Here is an 18,291-nt window from a genome sequence, read left to right as displayed (position 1 = left end):
ACTCCCCTTCTTCTGTTGTCTCTCCTGTGTCAATTTAGATTGTATGCTCCTTGGTAGCAGCAACCTGCCCTCATGTACTCTGTATGTAAAGTGCCATGCATCTGATAATGCTATATTAAGCAATCCGACAAACAAACAATACTGAAATAGTAGTAAAACAAAATAGTAGTTAACAGTGTTAACTGTTAACAAACACCACAGTAAGAAATTTCTTCTTTATTTTCTATATAAACAATTTCGAGGGAAAATAGGAGTAATAATAATAGGAAACTGGAACTTCAGGAGGGAAGGAGACTTCTAAGAATGGCTCAAAAACCCATTTACTGAGAATCACATGCTCAGATGACTCTTTTATAGTTAGGTCTGGCAGCCCAAAATGGACAGTGAGTTGGAGAACTGGAGGAAGTCATTGCACAAGTTCTCAAATTCTGCATCTTGGCATTCGTCATCATTTGGCCATCTCTCAATCCAAGTGTCTTTGCTAATGATGTAGTTGATACTGAAAACGAGAGAGAGGGAACACTTTGAATCTTTGCTTCATAGGCATATTGGTTAGCCTGGATGCTGTGGAGAAACCCACTAGAGGGCTGGACCGAATTGACAAGGACCATCTCTCAGCCATCATCTCCAAGGACTGTCATCTCTAAGGACCATAATCTCTAAGGACCATCTTTATGAGGATATAAAAGAACCATCTCTTAACCAAGGACCTTCTTTCAGCCATTTCACACACCTTGAAAATAGCAGTTTTGTTTTGGCTATATTTTGGAGATGAAGCAAAATTATTTTGGTGGGAAGAGCACTGGAGCAACCACCATTTGTTTTTCCCTGTTCTGAAGTGCTTTTTGAATTGCTGCCACCATTAAAAAAAAAAAAAAGACATTCCATGCAACCCTGTTTTTAAACCTGAACTATTAGGAAAAATGTTTTTTTATGTTTGGATTTCTCTCTTTTTTAAAAATAGGAATGTCTTCCAAAACATCCAAAGGCACTATATTCAGAAGCAGAACCCTAAAGTTTAAAAGGCGCCTCATATCTTTTTTGGATGGTGTGGGGCGAATCAGAAATTAATAGTATAATCCTATGCATGTTTAATTAGATGTAAGCCCCACTGAATTGAATCAGATTTACTCTCAAGTAAAAATACTGAAGAATCAGCAAAAATATATTTATATATTGTTAGGCACTCGGTGGAACTGATGGTGGAAAAAGAAAGTACATGTCTAAGAAGTGGAATGAAATGAAATACGTACTCGCTTTTTGTGGGCCACATGTCATTGCTGGGACCCCAGATCAGATAGTCCATGTTCGGCTCCAGATTCAGAGCTGCCCGGCATTTCAGCTGACTGATAAACATGCGGGGCTTGGCTTGTGGATTTGGGTCGCTCCCTGGAGGAATCAGGAAAAAAATCATAAATATTTGAATCAGGGCTGTGAGCTTTTACTGGTCTAATTGAGAAACATGTTGAATAGTTGGTGGCCTGCAGGGATGGAATTGGTAGGCAGAAGATGGAAGGACGGTCTTGTTCTGATGCCATTTTGCCCCCTAGTATCTTAGGGTGCATGCAGACTAACTTAATTAGAATGGTTAAGCTACTGTGGATCCACACTCATTGCATTTGCTTCGCACATACATTCTTCTCTGTTCTACTAGTTTCTAAGAGAAGCCAGCTGTGGTGCATAACACTGAGTGGCTGGTCCATGTGACATCACAAAGCCTGTTCTCCACTTCCCCATCCCATCCCTAGAGCAATTTTTTAGGTTTTGAACACTGATGGTTGTATCCACTCATGTCCCTCCACTGATGGAAGGCTCTTTAATCCAGTGGGGGATTGCCAATTCCCTCTCCCCAGTGTACCCCCCTGCACCACCACCACCACACTGTTCCAAACCGAGTGTGGAGGGAGGAGATATTGGTAAATATGATCTGCTAGATCAAAGAGCCTTCCAGCAGTGGAGGGATGACACCAAATACAACCCAGAATGTGTGCGAGTGTTTTCACAGGAATTAAACATTTCATTGAATAAACTTGCAGGGGCTTGAATAATAATAACAACAATAATAATATGGTGATGATGAAGGCAAACACCTTGCATGAAGCGTAGGGGACAGCATTAGATTCAAAGGCAAAGATGTGAGCCATATGAGGAGAGAAAGTGGGTGGAATCCATGCTCACCCTACAGCAGAAAACATCCCAGCTCCTGTTTCTACATGCATCTATGCACTGTTGTTATAACTGGAAACGTCCAAGATGGCTTTTTCTTTTATCATTGCTTGGTTCATTAAACTGTAAGATCTCTCACATTTCTTTCCATAGCTCAAAAAGGGGCCTATAATGGAGGTTTGGGTGATTGAGTGATTGACATTTATGATGATGATGATGATGACCCCCCCGTGTTGCAGAGGATTCTGGGAAGTGTTGTTACCATGCAAATTCTGAGGCAACATCCCATGACAGAGAAAGGCTGGCCCAGTTTGCATGACATGAGGGTGGTTAATAAGCCATGGTGGCTCCTTAACCACCCGCACATGCCGGTCTCGTGCTGGCTGAGTCCCCTAATTACCCTCACTGGGGGCAGGTTGTCGTGACGTCCAAATGCAGCAAGGGTAGGTGGTTGCAGTGGTTAACAAACCACCAAGCAACCCTACAACAGACCATGGCTGTGCTATATTTTAGGGAAGCTTCTGAGAAACCCCAGTATTTCCTAGAACACAAATGGAAAATCAGTAACCTAGGTCAGTCTTCCCCAACCTGGTGCCTTCGAGATGTTTTCGAGAACAACTCCAAGCATGACCATTGGCCATGTTGGCCCGCTGGGGTGTTGAAGTCCAAAACATCTGGAGATGGAGGGCACCAGGTTGGGGAAGGCTAACCTAGGAGGGATCTTCATGACAACAGAATGAGAAGAGCATTGGAGTATTACCCGGATTTTCATGGAATTGGCTTTGGTCTGTCAGAGACACAGGAAGAAAGAAAAGCCGAGAGTACCATGCCTTTAAAATCTGGTTTTCACAGAGGTCACACAGTGGTTGAAAGGAACATACTTCCAGGTGGGGTAGGGGGAGTAGAACTGAATGTCATCAATCTGGCAGGGGCTGCTCAACCAATGAGAGAGGTTTGTTTCCCACCCCTGTCCAGGCTCCCCCCTGCTACTACATTATTATAAATGGAGAGCAACTAATTTTCCCCATGTGCGCAGATTTCCCTGAAGAAATCAAAATCCCCAGTTCTCCAGTGCAGCATCTGAAGGCTCCCCCTGAGAGCTTCCCCCCACCCCAATTTCTCCACATTCCAGCAATCTGCCGTGGAGTTATTGCTCCCATCCCATTTTCCCCCATGTGTGCACTTTTGCCTATTGCTTCCAATCCCCCCTTTCTCCTTCTCCCTGCTCACAATGAGAAGCTCCCATAAACCCAAAAGATCGTTACTGCAGTAAAGCGGAGGAGAAGGGACTTTACATAACAACAGAGAAATGACTTTACATCAGAGAAACTACAGAATATCAAAGAAGTACAGCATCGCAATAGCGATTTCAGAGAGCAACGGAGAAGCAGTCAAAGCAATATTTACAGCAAATGTTCCTGCTTTTGCATCCAAGGTGTGATTGACATCAGGAGGGAAATTCTTACCTGCTTTAATAATCTCCAGAACTTCCATGACATAGTTGTCATCACCACCTACTTCTTCTATTCGAATCAGTTTGGCTTTGTACACTTAAAAACAAAAACAGAGAAAAGATATTAGCTAAGATGTTTGGATGCTTAACCATTAGTTAGGCTTAACCATCAGTACTGCTGAAATTTCAGGAAACCCTGAAAATCTCATTACATTTTGGCACTGGTAAATCCAGAGCTTGCTCACTGATCCAGATTTAATTCTAGAATACATGAGTTCTCATGGTCCATTTGAGGCCCAACATACGACAAGCTACAGTGCTGCCTGTGACCACAGGAAATGCCACCACAGACGAGTTTGTATAGCAGCAGCTCACCATGCACAGGGAGGCAGCCAACTTTACCATGAGGAAATATGAAGAGGCCACCCCAAGTGGTGGCTGTTGGTTACTAGGTGTTGACCATTAACACTCAAACACAGCCTCTGCCTCATTTACGGAGCTCAGCAATATAAACAATTACCATAATCCACGCTTGGCTTGCAGGCTAATTCAATTCGTATCTGCAGATCAGCAGCAGTCTCTATCTTGTTGAGCAAGGAGCAACTTTCTTTGGAAGAAGAGCACAAGAGAGGAAAGAGAGCATGAGGACATGGAATATCTCCCTAGAAGCCCCTCGTTGTCTTTGGGAGTACTTCTAACCAGATTTCTTGGACTGATCATTGGGGCTGCCAAGTTTTGATATAAAAATACAGTTAGGGCAAGGAGTAGCCAGGGTGGAATCTGACAGCATCCAGTAGGTCAACGTTGAAGCCTGAGTAGTATGCAGAATTTACTGGCTTTTCAGCCTCCAATACTGGATGCTGGGCAGTTTTATTGATCGGACCACTGTTAATTCCCATGACCCTGGATGTCCCTTCCATAGTGGGCAGAGGGCATGGTCCTCAGGATGCAGGCACAGAGACCTCTAGTCACTAGCACTCACTGATATTCGCATCAACGCTTGCTGTGATGGAGCCTGCCTCTGTATTCCATGATTCCCTCCCCACCGCTCCTCATTTCCTGATTTTCAAATATTTCTGGATTCCAGCAGCAGTCCTAGCAACGACCCACCATTGCGGTCTTCTCTCCAAATGAATGGGTTTACCTCAGGAGATTTTAAGACTTTGTGGAGACTTTAGTTTATCCAGCAGTTCATATTGTAAAGGCAAAAATATTAGTATTTATGCACGGAGCAGAAATTAAGGACATATTAAAAAGAAACAGGAAGCAGTGCAATCAATTAGTGATGGGCAAAATCCCTTAAGCGTGATTCAGAATTGCACTTGATAAACCAAACTATTTTCCCCCAAATTGGAAAGCAGCTTATCTTTACCAAGCCCAGTTTTGAAATTTGGACCCCATTATGCTCCCAATTATGTGATCAAAAGCATCAAGTGGGTCTGAACATCTACTTTCAACCCCTCATAAGGTCCTAATCCTTCCATTCTGTGTCCCTGTCTCATTAGCTCTTCACTTTCCTCTTATGTAGCAGCAGGAGGGGCAGCAGGGAGGTCTTGCTGAAGGCCATCTCTGAAATGTCTCCTTCCCTCCCTTGCTGATGCTTTGAATGCTGGTAGAGTCCCAGCATTGGGAAACCTGGTAAATATAGTTTTTCATGGTGTCTGAGACCTTAGTAGGGGACCAGGTACTCTAGATAACAGAAACTGTACATCCCAAGGCTCAGGGATGTGCCTAAAACATTGTTGTGAGCATATTCAGCAGTATCCCAGGTGCAAGGAGTCATGTACTTCCAGTGTTCCGTTGCAATATTCTGGACAGGATCAATTTGATTTTAATTCTGATCAGCACAAAAGTTGGGATCAGCTCAGTTTGAATTCCAAGCTGGAGAAAAACCTTTGGAGGATATGCTGCTTGGTTTGAAAGTATTATGAGCTGAACAAGTTCATATTCCTATCCAGGTAATTACAAACTTAGGAAATGCCTCCAGTCATATGGGACTCACCTAGGGGTGCACGAAAGTCACTTATCTGGTCTCGCAGCTTTTCGCGGTGGGGGGGAGGCGCTTCGCTGCTCTCCCCGCGAACTTCAGGCCGGGGGGGCGAGGCTTCCTGCCTCGCCCGGCCGAAATTCAGGCCGGGGGGGAGGCTTCCCGCCTTGCCCGGCCGAAATTCAGGCCGGGGGGGAGGCGCCTCGCCTCGCTGCGAAATTAAAAGTTAAAAAATAAAATAAAAACGCCCCCGTGATAGGCTACGTGACGATTAACGTAGCCTATCATGGCTAGATCTGCAAAGTCAGCCGTGATAGGCTACGTAAATTGTCACGTAGCCTAACACGGGTGACATAAAAAAAAAAAAGCGTACGGCTAATGGCGGCCCCCATAGGGAGCCGCCATTCACGTTCCTTATTTGGTCGCCGTAGTCTACGTAATCTTTACGTAGACTACAGTGACCAAATAAGGAACGTGAATGGCGGCTCCCTATGGGGGCCGCCATTAGCCGTACGCTTTTTCTTTTTTTTTTATGTCACCCGTGTTAGGCTACGTGACGATTTACGCAGCCTATCACGGCTGACTTTGCAAATCTAGCCGTGATAGGCTACGTTAATTGTCACGTAGCCTATCACGGGAGCGTTTTTTTTTCTTTTATTGGAATGGCGGCGGCGGCAGCCGGTCGAAAGATCGGCTGCCGCCCCCGCCCCTGACGAAGACCCGACGAACCGCCACCGGGACCTGCCGCCGGAAGGGACATTCGGGAAAGGTAAGTCCCGTCCCGGGGGGGATGCGGAGAATTTCTCCCCGAAACTTCTTCGGGGGGCCGAACACGTTGGCGCTCGGCCCCCCGAAGTTTCGGGGAGAAATTCTCCGCCATCCCTAGACTCACCATGAGTTCAAGTCAGTACAGAAGGCTTAGCTGAGCTGACTGAGGGCTACTCACTCAAGCATGATTTGTTTGGTGAGCACCCAAAATTTGGCCTTCTCACTCAGTAGTGGCATTCTGGGGCTTGGCAGGCTTCTTAAGACATTTCTGTTTGCCATGCTTTTAACAAAAAACCCCACTGGGTCTGGCCACTTTAATAGAAAGCTGTGGCTGCTGCCAGGCACTAGGGAGGCACTGTAGGAAGTTTTATGATGGAGTTTTGGGGAATTGTTTTATTTTCATAACAAAAAGTTCATTTCAGGGGCGGGCTTGCAGTACTAATGGGTAGATTAAAAAAAAATTTTAAATGTATTTTTAAGCCATTTTTAAGGGTGGAACCTTCCCAAGGAAGTGTACAAGATAAAAAAGCAATGCAAAACAATGTAATGCAGACCATCTAATAATACATAGCATTTATATAGCACTTCAGGGTGCTCTGAGTACTTCATATACATTACCCAGATTGCAGATGGGGGGCTGAGGGTAAGGCCTTATTAGTGAATTTGTGGCAGAGGCAAAATTCGAATTGGGGACTTCCTGACCCTTTACCCACTATATTATACCAGTTTTCATATTAGTCTATGTGAAGAAGGAATTATAAACACTTTCATACATCACCTAGTTGATTGTAAACTATAGTGTGAATGTGTGATAGGACTGTGACACAGATGGCCTCTTTGCTTGTTAGAAAGAATTAGCAGCTCTCTGATACTGAGAAACTGATATTTTTATCAGATTATAGATGGGGTGGAACTATCAGGGGTCCAATCAATCTCAAACTCACCATTTGCAATTTTGCTGAGCACTGTAATTACTTAGTATAGGAAATATCAAACCTATGCCACCTGACAGATTGTAGATCAGCCTTCCCAGATCTGGGTCCTTCCAGATGTTCTTGACTATGGCTCCCAACAGCCCCAGCCAGAATGGCAAAGGGTCAGGAATTATGGGAACTGTAGTCCATCTGGAGGGATGCAGGTTGGGGAAGACTTCCAGAGATATAGGGCTTCATCACATGGAGCTTTTATACTGCGATCGAGATTGCTCCTTCATGGAAGTTTGCGGGCTCTGCCATGACCCTCCTGCACTAAATGCCCTTTGTTCCGTTTTTAAATAGATCATAGATAATGAGCTATTTCTTCCATGAAAAGAGTTGAAGCGGCAAGGAGTGAGATCAATGAAAGACAATGGAAAACTCAGATACGGGGAGAAGGGGGGGAAGGAAGCGCATGTAAAGGGAGTCAGTGGTGATCCTGCATTTAAGATGGAAGCAGAAAGCCCCATTTTAAATGCAGGATTTTCGGCTGGTGTAGAAATGCCCATAAACCAGAGATCACACATTCCACAGAAGCCCAATTTCCCCCACCCACCTCTTGCCTTTGGGTGAGTAGAAGCAGTATCACCCCACCTTACCTTCTGCACACCGGCAAATGTCACCATGGCATATCTTACTCAGGAGGTGACTTCCTCTGTTTGGATGGTAGAACTTGGTGCACTGTTCATCTGGAAGAAGGAATTAAAAGAGATGTCCCTACTTCACACTGACAAGCCTGTGTAATTCAGTGATTTACTTCCTTAGGAGGAAATCCCAAAAGCAGAGCCTGGGAAGCATGCAAAGTGGGGGTGGATGACCCATTTCTCCCAAGGAGAATATTGTTTATTACTGACATAGCAGCCTGACTTTATGCAATGGAAACTCATCAAGAGGGACGGCTGGCTGAACGAGCTGCTTTAAGCAGTCACTTGGAAAGGAGAGAGTGGTACCCCAGCATCCCCTGCAATAGGGATGGCCAGCTTCTGTTCTCGATGTTCTCCCCAAGCAATGGTCTCAGGGGCTGGAAGTGCATTTTGCAGCACAAACTGACCTATGCACAAATGGTCAGGCTCCACTATAGAAACAGTGCCATCTAGCCTCACAAGTGGAGCGGAGCTTCTGTGCTTAAGCATGGCCAGGCTATTACACATAACATCCAGAAGTAACATTAGAAATGTAGAATATCATTGTTTCTTACAAGTGCCTTAGAAGTGAGACTGTGGGCAAATGTTTTCACTACGCCTTGATTGAATTTGTTAGGGCCTACCAGGGACTAGATGAAATTGCTTTGGAGGCCAGATTGCATTCCAGGCCACCAGCTGACCCTTCCTAGCCCTGTGTCACTGCAAGGAATCTTGGGATTGCACTTATCCAATCAAGCACTGCAGTTTGGATTGGCAAAATGCCTTGGGCTGGCCCATCCTGCAAAACAAACGACAGCAAAATCCACTCTTCTACACTGCAACAAAGCTGAATTAGGACAACTACCCATGTTTCAATATCATTCTATCTTCTTTATGTGTGTACATACACACATTCTCTCTGGACTGCAAAGTGCTAACTGGGCTTTAAGCTGTTTGGCTGGCCTCTACTGAGCTGAGTCCACTGGTAGAGCTGCAGTTGTCATTACCTAGATTGTAGTAGTTGTACACCTTGACTGATGCTGGCTGAATGAGACCAACTTGAAAATACTGGTAAGCTTTAAATTGCAGACACTCATCCTCCCTGTGAGAGAGCTGTGATGGAGAGAGAAAAGGGAAAATAAATAATTGGGTGCCATCCATCCAATGGAGGTAATCCTTTCTCACAGACTCCTTGAGCCATCTTGAGTAAATCACTCCATCCTTCTTCAGTTCAGACTGGGCATCAGGTGTGATAGGCTGATTTTTAAGGGTATTTAAGGTTCACAGGGCTCAGGAGCAGAACAGAAGTGACACAAGTATGGTGAAATCCAGCAGTTCAAAGTGGTATGCCAATAAAGACTGGGCAGTAGCCTGTCAGACTTAGGGAGCCACAGTGAACATGGCTCTCCAGTCATGTATTATTACGGCCCACCAAATGCTTGAAAAATATCATGGTTTTCCAGCCCCCAGCTGGCCCCACCATACAATTGGGTGATGGTGGTGTTGTTACCAAGCACCAGTTGACCCACAATCCCAGACTGGCAATGTTAGACATTTTCACTCCTGAACACAAAAGTCATGAGGCAGGTTCAGCCCCAGTTTCATCTCAGTCTAGGCTGCCGACTGCCACACATAATGCTGAATCCAGGAAGAGGGGGGCAAAACTGGGTGAGGGAGGAGAGGGGCAGGAGGAATTCTGGAGTGCTTGCAGTTCTGGAGCCCACTCCTTATTCCTCAATCCTGGTATTGTCATATATCTAAACTAGGACTGAGGGGATCCTATAATTTTTAAGGACTGTTTGGAAAGGAACATTCTACCAGCTGTGGCTTCTCCTTCCACCGCAGCTCTATGGTGGGAAAAGCCACAGGGTGAAATTCTCAGTTTGAAGCCACTACTAAAAGTCATGGAGACCACTCAGGGTCTCAACCTTGGACTGGGAAGACCAGGGCTCAATGCCTGCCTCAACCAGGTGGCTTGCTGGACATCATTAAGCAACTAAGTCTCCCTAAGACTGACAGATAGACAGCAAAAATGGATACTGAGAGCCCTTACAGTTGCAGAGAGACTTATACTCCAAGCTTGGAAGGAAAGCTGCCTGCCATCTATCACTCAATGGACTGAAGATCTCACTGCTCTTGCTACCTTTGAGCATATCTCCTACAACCATCAAAGTCGTATAGATACCTATTTAGATATACAGACTGCTTATATTAAGGCATGCATTTGAAATTGAAGTGTTTAAACCTTCTTTTCCTGTTTTTTCCTCCTTCTTTCTTCTTTTATATATTAAGAGTGATGTTAATGAATACTGTATACTGATATGTTTTATGATATGATTTTCCCTTTTTTCTTTTGTTGTTGTTGTTCTTGCTCTTGCTATCGTTGAGTTGTAAATAAAAAGATTTAAAAAGCTGCTCCTAAGCCTAACGTACCTCACAATGCAAAATACAGCAAAGTATCACATTCTCAATTTTTATTGGGCCTGATGCAGGTTAGAGATGGCTCAGGAAAATCAGCTTACCACAAAATATACACACCCATCCCTTCTTCTTCAGCTCACAGAACTTTCCCTTAACAAACACCAGTGCTGGCCTACCTGTGCTTACTTTCCGCTAGTCCAAGTATTCCACAGAACTCCTCCATAAGTCTTTACCTTGTCCAAGTAAATGATGACATTCCCTCTTGCAGACATGACATTGTCAACTTCAAACTTGGAGATGTATCTGTCGACTCCCTCAGAAAGCTAAACATGAAAAGAAAACAAGAGACGTTGGCACCAGGAGTTTCAGGTCACCCAAGCAAGCCATCCCTCAGAACTAGAACTGCCCCTGTATTTCATCTATAGCAACATTCAAAGAAAAACAACTCAGAGTTTTTGTAAGATTAGAGAAATTACTTCAGCGAAGTTCCACACATCCCAGGGTTTTAATCAAGTTCTTCCTGAGGTAAAATTTTGGGTGAATGTAGAAGTTCCAGCTTGTAGTAAATAGCTGGGACATAGGGCCATGAAAATAATTTTGATAAGAACCACACACTTTCTCAGAGAGTGTCTAACCAGAATCACAGCATCTGTTCATGTGCTTGTTCTGTCTCCATCAAAGGTAATGGCTCTCTCATGGATACATGGCCTGACACAGCAACGTTTTAATAGAAATGTAAAGCTGAGCTATGTACAGTCATGGAACATGAGCCAGGAGTCATAGCTAGGACTCAGGGCTGGAGGTTGAAGCCAGGAGTCAGTAAGGACTATTGTTTCCTAGGCAAAGTCTTAGCCTGAACAGGAAGCTTTTATTGTAACCCTGGTGAGGGGAGCCACTGGCCAGCTTGGGTGGGCAAAGTCACCTGGAGCTCAGGAATCCTTTATTGCTTTGGCAAATGCATCAATCTCCAGTGTCAGTGGCTCACCACATGGGGCAACAGTTCCTAGATCTGTTGGTTCCTGGTTCTAGTCCTGAAGGCCTCCTGGCCAGATCTATGTGGGGCTTTTATGCCAGTTCTACTGTACTCCAAAGTTGACAGAGTAAGATAACACATGCCTTTCTTTGTAGCCAGTGCGCTGTTTCTAGCTCTAAAAATCTGGTGTTTCTGAAACTGCTTTTCTGACAGATTATCCAGTTGCAGCGCTTTCACAGTGCTTTTGGAGGCTGTGTAACCTGAACTGCCCTCACTGTGGGCTGCTGGAACAGCACTGATTGGCAGAAGGGAAAGTGGCAGGGAGTGGGTGAGGGGAGAGCAGTCATCTCTACCCAGAAGTAACTTCAAATTGCACTTTGCTGAGAACAGGAGCAGAGGGGTCAGGAGAATTCCTCTGCCTGTTGTTATAATATTCATTGAGTGCAGGAGTGGGGAGTGGGAGTGGTGGAGAGCAAGCCTCAAGCAGCGGGAGAGAAAAGGAATGGAAGGAGTTAACCTTTGGCTTCTCCCTATCCGGGGTTTGGAAATGCGTATCTCTGTATCTGCACACCTTCGAATGGGGCCGGTTCTCTCCTTTCTCCCTTTTAATTTCTTTGCCTCAAGAAACAATGAGCCAGCTGATAGGGATGGACGAAAGTCCCTTACCTGTTCTCGAAGCTTGCTTCGCGGTGGGGGGGAGGCACTTCGGTTCTCCCCCCGAAGTTCAGGCGAGGGGGGGGAGGCACCCCGCCTCGCCCGGCCGAAATTCAGGCCAGGGGGGAGGCGCCCCATCCCTCGCCGGCAAAATTCAGGCCGGGTAGGAGCGCCCCGTCTACCCGGCCGTGAAAAAAGAAGTAAAACAACAACAACACACACACACCAGTGATAGGCTACGTAACGATTTACGTAGCCTGTCACGGCTAGATTTCCAAAGTCAGCCGTGATAGGCTATGTAAATCGTCACGTAGCCTATCATGGGTGACTTTTGGGGGGGGGGGAAAGCATGTACACAAATGGCGGCTCCCATGGGGACCGCCATTTGCATTCCTTCTTTTGACACGTCTAGTCTACGTAAAGATTTATGTAGACTACGGTGAAAATAAGGGCAACGCAAATAGCGTTCCCTTATTTTCGCCGTAGTCTACGTAAATGTTTACGTAGACTAGACGTGCCAAAATAAAGAACGCAAATGGCGGCGCCCATGGGCCGCCGCCATTTGCGTACGCGCTTTTTTTTTTCTCAAAGTCACCCGTGATAGGCTACGTGACGATTTACGTAGCCTATCACGGCTGACTTTGGAAATCTAGCCGTGATAGGCTACGTAAATCGTTACGTAGCCTATCACGGGTGTGTGTGTGGGTTTTTTTACTTTTTTTTTTTGCAATGGCGGCGGCGGCAGCCAGTCAGGAGACCGGCCGCCGCCCCCGCCCCCGACGAAACGCCGCTGAACTGCCGCCGGGACCCGCCGCCGAGAGGGACATTCGGCCACGGTAAGTCCCATCCCGGGGGGGGCAGCGGAGAATTTCCCCACCAATTTCGGGGGGTCGAATGTGTTGGCATTCGGCCTCCTGAAGATTCGTGGAGAAATTCTCCGCCATCCCTAAGACAGCATGGATAGCCATATCTACTCAGGAGTAAATCACATATTTTCAGTGAAGCTTACTCCTAAGAAAGTCAGCACGTTGCTTTTGGGTTCCCTTTGTAAAATCTCTCTCTCTCTCTCTCTCTCTCTCTCTCTCTCTCTCTCTATCTCCACGCAGCATTGTGGTTTTACACTGCAATGACCTTCCCCTCCCTGATTCTCAAATACACAGAGCTTTATTGCTTTTAAGAGCTGATGGTTCAAATGTGTGCATATACAGGAGTGTGGAACTGCGCATTTCTACGAGCTCAACAGTGATCATCCCCTACCCCCCACCATTCTCATCTATTTCACTTGACTGAGCACAGAAAGGAGAACAAGGTCGGAAGTAACTCAGTGTCTCCTACTGACTTAACAAAGCATGGGAGTACCAAGAGCAGCGGGGGGGAGCATGACTGTCTGTCCACAGCAATTTAATTCAAGTACCCCGATGTCCCCTGATAAAGGGAGCACGTGAGGGGAGGTGTTCACTAAATGTGCCCACTCAGAAGTTAGTCATGTGTATCCATTGCACTTGATGGAGCAGTTTCATTCAAAGAGGGGGAGGAGACAGGGCGGCCAGTAGTGGGAGCATGGACAGGGCAGGGAACAAGGCTCTCTCATTCACTGAGGAGCATCTCTGCAGTTGATGATGTTCACTTCAACTGGCGGGACTCTGCCCAACTCCAAAGTAAGGCGGTTTAAACTGCTCTTGTGTGACTTCTGAAAGCGGGTTTTTAGGTTGTGTATACTCCGCTTTTCTTGTTTCATGTGCTGCTGACAGACCAATGCCAATTTCATGAAAATCTGGATAAAACCAGAAAGCATTTCTCAATTCTGTTTAGGTGTAGATCCAAGTTGCGTTTTATGCCTGTCATAATGGGCAAGGACCAGCCAAGACATTTTGGCGAAGGGGGCTTTTGTCTTGTGTAGCTCCTGCTTATTTTGACGAGCCTTGGGTGCAGCGGAATCACTCAGTGGCTTGTGCATCACCAAGGGTCAAATCTTGCTGTCATTCAGCCACCCATTCCCTCCAGCTGCCCTCTGTGTGGAACTAAACTCCCTCGCTAAATGTGTAGTGCCTCTTCTCTTCTCTTCTCTTCTCTTCTCTTCTCTTCTCTTCTCTTCTCTTCAAACCTCTCCCTAAGAACTGTTTTTCCACATGACCTTTAGCTTATCCCTCAATCCTCATTCCCAACAGCAACCACATTTCAACTGCATGTACTTCTATTCACCCATCCCTATCCTTATCTTTCTTTCCCCTCTCCCTCTTGTTTTTCCTGTTGCCCATTTTTCAATGTAAGTTCCTTGGGGGCAGAGACCTGACCATTTTTGCCTATAAAAGTAAGGTGCCATGGACACCAATGGCACTATAAAATAAAGAATAATAGATAATAAAAAGATGCCAATTTTGGCAGAGGCCATAGTTAGTTACACAGACACTGTAGTGGAAACAGCTATTCTCTGTTGTATCGTGACACAGCAGGAGAACTGATGACATTCATGATTAATCCCAATCCATTCTCTCTGCAGATCTAACACCATGGCCAAAAGCTTTTTGTTCGCTTCAGTGAATTTTCTAGTCCAATATCCCTGAGGGACAATTTAAACAGCCATTTCTAACATCAAGCAAGGATCACCTACCCCCTTAAGGTCTTCAGTGTCAGGCGCAAAGCCAGTGAGCATGGAGACATCGATAATCGTCATTGTGGCATCAACTTGACCAAGATACCTACCATCAGGGAAAGAGGAAAAATGACCCAAGAATGGATTCCATAGCTTAGAAATGGATTTGGCTTAAGTTCTGCCAGCTTAGTTCTGCATGTTTGCAAAATGGTTCAGTTTGAAATGGGAAAAGTCAGCTGTAGTAGAGGGTGCTCACTGGCTTCTGCCTGTGGCATCACCAAGATAATGGCTCCTAATTCTCACAGAGTACTTTTGTAAAAGTATACAACGTTTGTGAATTGGCCGGGGGGGGGGGGTGTTGAGTGGGTGAAGGAGGCTTTAGAAAAAAGTAGACAGCTTGCTTGATGCACAATGGTGGATGAGGGAGTGGGGGAAGTCTGGCTTACAAGACAAGCTGCAGAGCCAGCATTTGGCTTGCTCTTACAGAGGTGTGTAATGCAAATTGTAAATGTGGGATCAAACCAAGGATGAAAAACCTGTTGTGACTTAAAATCCTACATCTGTCCCTCACTTTCACCCTCTACCAGCACATTGTAAACTAGGACCCTCTAGGCAAAACAGATGTAACCCTGTGCACAAAAATACATAGTAAAGGTGATTGTTTAGCAACATCAGTAGAAACCTCTGGACTTCAAATGTTGCCCTTTGGTTTCTGATGCATTCCTTTCCCACCAATACAGATTGAGAGCAGGGTATACTCACCTGCCTTGCAAATCAGAGTAAAAAATATATCAAATTCCTTAAAATACAGAAACCTTTGGAAAATGTGGAGTAAGGTATTTTCTTGTAAAGCAACTATTTGTGCTTCTCCCAATTATTACTGAGGACCTCTAATTATGACCCAGGATTGCCCAACATCCTCACCTGGTGCAGATTTTGATAGTGACTGCTCCCTGGGAGCCCTTTGCCTGCTTTGTAGCTACATTGTAAGACAAATGGGGGAAAAAACAATCAGCATCTTTGTACAAATTCCATGCGGCATGAATCTGTTAGGGTGCTTTGAAGGAGAGTAACAAGCTTGATTGTCCAACTGGCATAAGGATTCATCTATCATCCTCCAGAACCTCCATTTCTGGCCTGCCCACTAATAGGCCCCTTCCTGAAGGAAGCCATGCAGCGAGGAGTGACTAAACAGCGGACAATAAAATCTGGAATCTAAAGCCTCTGGAAGTTTGGATCTTGGTGCAGATCACAACAGTGGTGAACAGCAGCCACCAATCCCCCACCTAATCAGCATCTTGAGTGGATGAAGTTCATAACTGTGTAAATAGCATGGCTGTCTCTCTCATGCATATACTGTGTCTGTCCAGATTGCCAGATTTTCACATGGCACCCCAAGATCTGCCTTCATTCTATTTCTTGCTCTGTCTCATTAAAAGGAGACAGAAGCATTTACAGCAGGGGTGCAGAACGGGACTGGGGTGGCGGGCCAGGAAACCCACTCACCCAGTCCTCCACAGGCTGAATGACAGATGGGGAGCCTCTCTGGGCCAGATTAGGCCTGAGGCCAGAGGTTCTCCTCTACTGATTTACAGGGTAGGTCTGGAATTAAATCTTGCACTGTCCTTTCTGGCTGTTGTCCCAACCCACCTCCTTCATTTCCTGAGCCTTTTAATCTTTCCTTTTCCTTCCCCCCGCCCCCTCCTGGCCTGGTTTGTAAATTGTACATTTGGCATTTGCACCATTGAACCCAAATATCCATTAGCTAACTTCCTGTGTTAACTTCTTTAAACAGAAGATAAAGCCATTTCATGATTGGGTCTCAAGGTGCCCTGCCCCTTCTGTTAGTAAACCACATCAAGTGTAGCAGGATGCATGTATAGGCGCAAATGCACAGATAGGCTTTCTCAAAAGAATCCTAGCCCATAATTCCATAAGGAAGAACATATATGGGAAGCAAATTAAGATTTGTTTCAAAACTGTAAGAGATAAATTTGAAGTGAAAAATGTCAGTAATACTGGTATGTGGATGCATCTTGTCCTACACCAGCCTTCCCCAACCTGGACTACAATTCCCAACATTCCTGATCATTGGCCATGCTGGCTAGGACTGATGGCAGTTGAAGTTCAAAGGTTGGGGAAGGCTGTCACACACACACACACACACACACACACACTTACACTTCTTACATAACAAAGTTTTAATTCAGGATTTGTGCTGCAGTTAAACCAGAGAGCAAAATCTAACCCTTTCATTCCAGAACCTGGAATTTCTAGCAAATATAAGCCCACCACTTAGACTTACGCAGCTGAATGTTTTGAACAGTAACGTCAAGGTGGAATTTCTTGCACTTAGCCACATCGTCCAGTGGCTTTTCATTATATACTGTCACAACAGTCATAGTTGCTTTTCCTTGGCCTGAGGCTTCCACAATGAAATCTTCATTGATCTTGGTCTGAAAAGCAATCAGAATTTGCCTGCATTTGTACTGGATCCTCTTGATTTGTTTCATTGTATTCATTGTTATTACTCTTTTATTATTTTTCTTGTAACCTGGCTTGAGGTGGGATACAAATCTATGCAATAAAAAACCAAATGTTTTTAACATGTGTATGGTGTAATGACAGTATATTAGCACGGGATCAATAAGACAATATCAAGCATAAAAGAAAATAGTCCTTTCCTCCACTATCTGAAGACACAATCTATCAAAGTCTTCCCCATGCAAACCTAATTAAAATTAATGGGAACTATTGTGCACAGATCCCATTGATTATTTTAGATTGGTTATATTCATAGTAATGGAGACAACATAATAGAATAGGTGGATTTACCTAGCTGCAATAGAAATGAAACACCCTAATCTTAAAGAGTAAGAGATCTGGGGATCTAAAGATATGTTTATTCTTTACATTTTAAACCAGCCTAAATGTTTTAGGTTGCATCCAGATGTATATAATTTTACTCGTGAGCCTGCTGTGAAAGTACACTCAAGTCGCCAAGTTGTAAACGGCAGTACAATCTTATTCTCTGTGCAGGTGTCCTCCAAGGACATGTCTAGAATGGCTTCATTTCTGTAAATTCTGCAGCCTGAAGCAACCTGCTTCAGCTTGCTGCATGGTAGGTCCAGCCCTATGTGGGAAGCTGCCCTTCGTTGCTTCAGGAAGGCCAGATTGTGCCTGTGATGATCACAAGCGCTTTTTACCAGTCCAGACATAAATCCAAAGAGGGGTAGAATCAGTGCTTGGATCACATCAGGATCACATCAGCAGGTCCCACCTGCGATCTCCATGCCTTGATCTCTGATTTGCATGGACTGAGCCTACATGTATTCTGGCTGTACATGCATAGCCCCTCTCCCACTCTGTAGGGTACTAGATCACATGTACAGAGCCCACATGGGGGGAAGGTCCATTTTTAATAGCAAAAGTGACATGCAAGTGAGGGGTGCTGAACCTCAGTCCTCGGCTTACCTCCCCACAGCTGCCCTCCCCCGAGTGCTTTTTACTTCAGCTAAGTTCCAATAACCGAGTGCACTCACCCAGGAAAAAACACTCAGAAGGAGGGTGCTAAGTAGTGGGCAGAAGGACAGTTTCTGTACTCCTCACCCTTTTGCTGTTAAAAACAGATCAAAACACTCACACTACATGATTGTGGCAGATCCATGTTTAAATGCAC

At 45.1% G+C, this 18,291-nt stretch overlaps 1 protein-coding gene across 1 annotated transcript in view; it reads right to left on the bottom strand.

Moving 5' to 3' along the window:
- Positions 1–337: 337 nt before the first annotated feature.
- Positions 338–18,291, bottom strand: part of C3 (complement C3) — an 83,492-nt gene continuing 65,538 nt past the window's right edge. Inside the window, exons 31-40 of the mRNA XM_084835754.1 lie at positions 16,918–17,068; positions 15,537–15,591; positions 14,631–14,718; positions 10,626–10,715; positions 8,979–9,084; positions 7,948–8,037; positions 4,140–4,226; positions 3,633–3,716; positions 1,254–1,389; positions 338–499 (exon numbers count right to left, since the gene is read on the bottom strand). Coding sequence (XP_084691880.1) covers positions 358–499; positions 1,254–1,389; positions 3,633–3,716; positions 4,140–4,226; positions 7,948–8,037; positions 8,979–9,084; positions 10,626–10,715; positions 14,631–14,718; positions 15,537–15,591; positions 16,918–17,068 — 1,029 coding nt within the window. The 3' untranslated portion in view covers positions 338–357. The remainder of the gene's footprint in view (positions 500–1,253; positions 1,390–3,632; positions 3,717–4,139; positions 4,227–7,947; positions 8,038–8,978; positions 9,085–10,625; positions 10,716–14,630; positions 14,719–15,536; positions 15,592–16,917; positions 17,069–18,291) is intronic.

This window comes from Heloderma suspectum, chromosome 2 (assembly GCF_057233095.1).
Source record: "Heloderma suspectum isolate Gila_16-S chromosome 2, 16-S_ref, whole genome shotgun sequence".
NCBI lineage: Eukaryota > Metazoa > Chordata > Lepidosauria > Squamata > Helodermatidae > Heloderma > Heloderma suspectum.
This window is presented reverse-complemented; position numbering and strand designations above follow the sequence as displayed.